At 30.4% G+C, this 4,628-nt stretch overlaps 1 protein-coding gene across 1 annotated transcript; it reads right to left on the bottom strand.

The window, feature by feature from the left end:
• Positions 1-1,312: 1,312 nt before the first annotated feature.
• Positions 1,313-3,980, bottom strand: LOC137805796 (eukaryotic translation initiation factor 5A-4-like). Its single transcript, XM_090297753.1, has 6 exons — positions 3,882-3,980; positions 2,195-2,272; positions 1,838-1,964; positions 1,683-1,738; positions 1,499-1,568; positions 1,313-1,392 (listed from the first exon to the last, which is right to left on the bottom strand). The coding sequence occupies exons 1-6, from the start codon at positions 3,978-3,980 to the stop codon at positions 1,313-1,315; spliced, it is 510 nt and encodes a 169-aa protein (XP_090153879.1).
• Between the last annotated feature and the right edge of the window lie 648 nt (positions 3,981-4,628).

Consider the following 4,628-nt stretch of genomic DNA (forward strand, 5'->3'; position numbering starts at 1 on the left):
ATCATAGACATCACGTACGTTCATATTTATTAAAACTTACTATAAATTTATTTATATTGTTAATATAATTGTACGAATAATAATATTATTTATTCAAATTTTAATATTAAACATTATTTATTCAAATTTTAATATCAAACATATATATCAAACATTGTTAATAAAAAAAATGAATAATATGAATATTATTATTAATAATAATATTAATAATATTAATAGTATTAATGATATTAATAATATGAATAAAATTAATAATTTTACTAATAATAATAATTATAATATAAATAATATTAATAAAAATATTAATAATTTTAATATTATTTATAATATTTAATAATATTAATAATACTAATAATATTATTTAATAATAATATTATTAATTTTTAATAACATTAACAATATTTTTTTATAATATTAATAATATTTTATAATATTAATAATATTTAATAATATTAATAATATTTAATAATATTAATAATATTTAATAATATTAATAATATTTAATAATATTAATAATATTTAATAATATTAATAATATTTAATAATATTAATAATATTTAATAATATGAATAATATTTAATAATATTAATAATATTTAATAATATGAATAATATTTAATAATATTAATAGCATTATTATAATAATTATTAATGTTATTAATCTGAATAATAATATTAATATTAATAATTTTTATATTATTAATTATATTAATATTGATAATCATACTAATAAATATAATAATAATCATAACATAACAACAAAACTTAAATGGTTTAGTAATTAGACCTTCTTTGGTTACTACTTGCTCTTTAGATTTTTCTGAAACCAATAATAATAATAATAATAATAACAACAACAATAATAATAATAATAATAATAACTCTTAATCTCACCTCTCTCCACATAAACACACTCTCTCTGCCATATAAGCAACACCTAACGCTGTTAGGTGGGACTTAACGAGAAGGACCAATTTGGATATATTTTAAAAAATATAGGAACCACTGTACTAAATTGAATATTGACCCCAAATGTAGGGACGAATAAGGTAATTAAACTTAAAATGAAATAATATATAAAGTTATAAGCATCCATTCATTGCATTGAAAATTAAAACACACATAATTGTTAAAAAGTTGATACATAATTAAAAATTAAAACACAAATAATTATTCAAAAGTTGATACATAATTTAAAGTTAAAACACACATTGTTCATCCCTAATTATTCTATAAGCCAGTTCTTGAACAAACTAAAGTTTACAAAAATATTTTTGCTTAAATAGAAACAATAAACTGCCATCATGAAAAGGCTAAATATGTTCCTCACCCATAATAGACATCACAGACATCACAAGGTCCTTGCCCTCTGCAAATCCATCCTTTATATGCAAAGAGAAATCAATACAATGAAAACAATGAGAGAAAGTCCCTATAAACAATAATTTGTATTGGTCAATGCAAAAGGGGAAAATTCTCTAAAATTGAACAAATGTGAGTCAGCAAACTGTCATCAGTGGGGAGCCTGAGGTCATCCTTAGTGTTCCCATTTTCAGTAAGCAGACTCATCTACAATAATTTAGTAGCAAAATCAGGTTCATATTTCCTAACAGAAGCCAAACTAATTATACTATTTATAACATAATAATAAAAGGGAAAAATTGAATAGAAACATCAACTCACAAATCCATCCTTAGATATATCAATTAGCTGGTAATTAGTACGATTCACATGAGGACCTAACAACAATCATTTGCAACAACTCAGGAAAATATTTTTCAAGTTAAGTTAATCTACCACAACCATAAAAATTAAAATTAAAAGATAAAGAGATATGCATACATCAAAATTGTGAGAGGAGGGCACAATGTCCTCAAGCTTCTTGGCAATGAAAATATCAATTCCAATGAAATGAAACTTAGTGTGACCGTGCTTTCTAGTTTTGGAAGTAGAGACTTCCACAACCTGTTAACAATATAGATATAATAAAATTAAAATAAGCTACAAAAATCAACATCCATATACATAAATAAATTGATAAGACAAACATAGGACATCAAATTAATAGCACATTTGAACGAATTATAAAGAAATTAACAATAGTGAGTGTGGGTCTAAAAAGCGAAAACAAAGCAATGATGGAAGAAAACCTAAAAAAAAATTAGGGTTTAAAAAGTAATTGAACTTGCACGGACGAGCTTTGATACTATGTAACCGTTCTTGCGAATTGTACTAGCTTGTTGAGGGTAGGTTTTGGAGGCTCCGACGTCAACCTTGGAAAAATTAAGAACAAGGCAAAGACAAGCTATAAATAAGAATGTCATCAAAATAAACTACTACACACTTGTCAATGAAAGGTCGTAAAACATAGTGCATGAGTTGCATGAAGGTACTTGGAGCATTGGTCAAGTCAAAAGGTATGACTAACCACTCATATAAACCAAACTTGGTCTTAAAGGCGGTTTTCCATTCATCCACCGGTTTAATCCGGATTTGGTTATAACCACTCTTAAGATCAATTTCTGTAAATATTTGAGACCCATCTAATTCATCCAACAAGTCATCTAATCTAGGAATGGGATGCCTATACTTGATGGTTATATTGTTTATGGCACGACAATCCGTACACATCCTCCAACTCCCATCCTTTTTAGGGACAAGAATCACATGCATAGCACAAGGACTCGTGTTGTCTTGCCCCCACCTTTAGCTATTAATTCATCAACTTGTTATTGAATTTCTTTGGCCTCGGTTGGATTGGTCCTATATGCAGGCCTATTTGGTAAAGAAGCACCAGAAATGAAATCGATTTGGTGCTCAATGCCCCTTAGAGGAGGTAATCCTTTTGGGGGATCTTGAAAAACATCATTAAATTCCTTTGCCAAACATGAAGAACTATCTACCACCAACTCACTCTCAAGGGTCCTAGGGAAAGCTATGAAAATATTCTTTTGGGAAAGCATTACCTTTTTTACCTCTTGTGGTGAAATGAGAAGGCTTCTCTTATAATTCTTTTTTTCTTTTTCTTTTTCTCTCTTTTCTTTCATTCTAAGTTAGTCATCATGGACTTCCTTTGATGAGAGAGATTTTAGTGTGACCTTATGCCCATGGAAGTTGAAAGAGATTTTGTTGGTAAGGCCATCATGAAGAGTTTTTCTATCATATTGCCATGACCTATCTAACAGAATATGAGTAGCTTCCATAGGTACAACATCACACAAGACCTCATCCTTGTATTTGCCAATAGAAAAGGCTATGAGGACTTGCTTATTGACTATGATCTCCCCCTCTTCACTTAACCATTGAAGCTTATAGGGCTTGGCATGAGAGATAGTAGACAATCCAAGCTTATCTACTACTCTTGTGCTTGCCACATTCGCATAACTCCCCCCATCCACTATTAAAGAACACAACTTATCATTAATGACACATCTAGTGTGGAAAATATTTTCTCTTTGACTTTCATCAAAGGGCTTTAAAACTTGTCCTAGTATTCTTCTCACTACTAATAAGTTGCCTTCACATGGACTCTCACATTCTTCCTCACTTGGGGATCTAGAAGGGTTGGGAGACCTAGATCTTTGAGGACTATGGTCACTTAGGACTACCCCTTCATGCACAATCATATTGCGTTTGGAAGGACAATTTGAAGCAATGTGACTAAAAACCTAAACATTTAAAGCATTTTCTATTTGAGGTTTTAGTAGGGGATTTAGGGGTTGAAGTTGAGGGTTTAGAATCCCTAGTTTTGTAAGTGAACTCCTTAACAAAATTAAAGGGAAAAGTTGAAGAAATTTTGTTTTTGTTTTTCCAAAACGAGTGGTAAAAGCCATCATTATGAGAATTTTTAGGAGATGTTTTCTTTGAAATTTGTGATTCTACCTTGATGGCAAGGTGAACCAACTTTTCTAAAGAGGAGTACTTATAGAGTTCTACCACATCTTGGATATCCCTTCTTAAGCCACTTACAAATCTAGCCATTTTTTATTCCTCACTTTCATGCATGTCAATCTTTGTTAAAGTTGTTTAAAGTTCCTTAAAATAAGCATCCACACTTTGTGTTCCTTGTTGAAGTCGTTGGAGTTTCAACAAGAGCTCTTTCCTACAGTGTGGAGGCACAAATCTAGGCGCATGCATAACTTCAAATCCTCCCAAGAGATCACGGCTGACCTCTTGTTTAGTCCTATGTCCATGACAGTTTTGGGCCACCATTGCATGGCATAATCTAAAAATTCTAAAGAGGCTAACTTAACTTTTTGGTCTTCTTGGACCTCATGTACATTAAATATTTGTTCTACTTTAGCCTCCCACCCTAAATACACATTTGGATCACCTTCCCCACTAAAACTAAGAATTTTTACAAAAGGTAAGGAAGGCTTTGCCACATGTTGACACCTATCATCAAAATGTTACATTCGCCATTCTTCCTCTTCTTCATGGCTACCATAGTATTGGTAACTTCTTGATTCACGCCTAGGATGATATCCTCTCCCTCTTTGAGGTTTATCATAGGTCGCTTCTAGCCTTTGGAATCTTTCCTCCATTTGCCTCATCTCTTCATCTTTTTGTGCAGTAGATCTTTTGGCCGCCGCCAATTCCCCCATAAGGAAAGCCTTTTGGGGAGATTGG

The sequence above is a fragment of the Phaseolus vulgaris genome, chromosome 11 (genome assembly GCF_051622355.1).
Source record: "Phaseolus vulgaris cultivar YP4 chromosome 11, ASM5162235v1, whole genome shotgun sequence".
Classification (NCBI taxonomy): domain Eukaryota; kingdom Viridiplantae; phylum Streptophyta; class Magnoliopsida; order Fabales; family Fabaceae; genus Phaseolus; species Phaseolus vulgaris.

What these genes read in the sequence shown, in the direction of transcription:
- LOC137805796 (XM_090297753.1), bottom strand. Translation starts at nt 3,980, where the DNA reads ATGGCTAGATTTGTAAGTGGCTTAAGAAGGGATATCCAAGATGTGGTA. An exon ending in TGGTTCACCTTGCCATCAAG is followed by an intron (nt 2,273 to 3,881) that starts GTAGAATCACAA and finishes AATTTTTCCAAG; the next exon opens with GTTGACGTCGGAGCCTCCAA. An exon ending in CTCTCACAATTTTGATGTAT is followed by an intron (nt 1,739 to 1,837) that starts GCATATCTCTTT and finishes GATTGTTGTTAG; the next exon opens with GTCCTCATGTGAATCGTACT.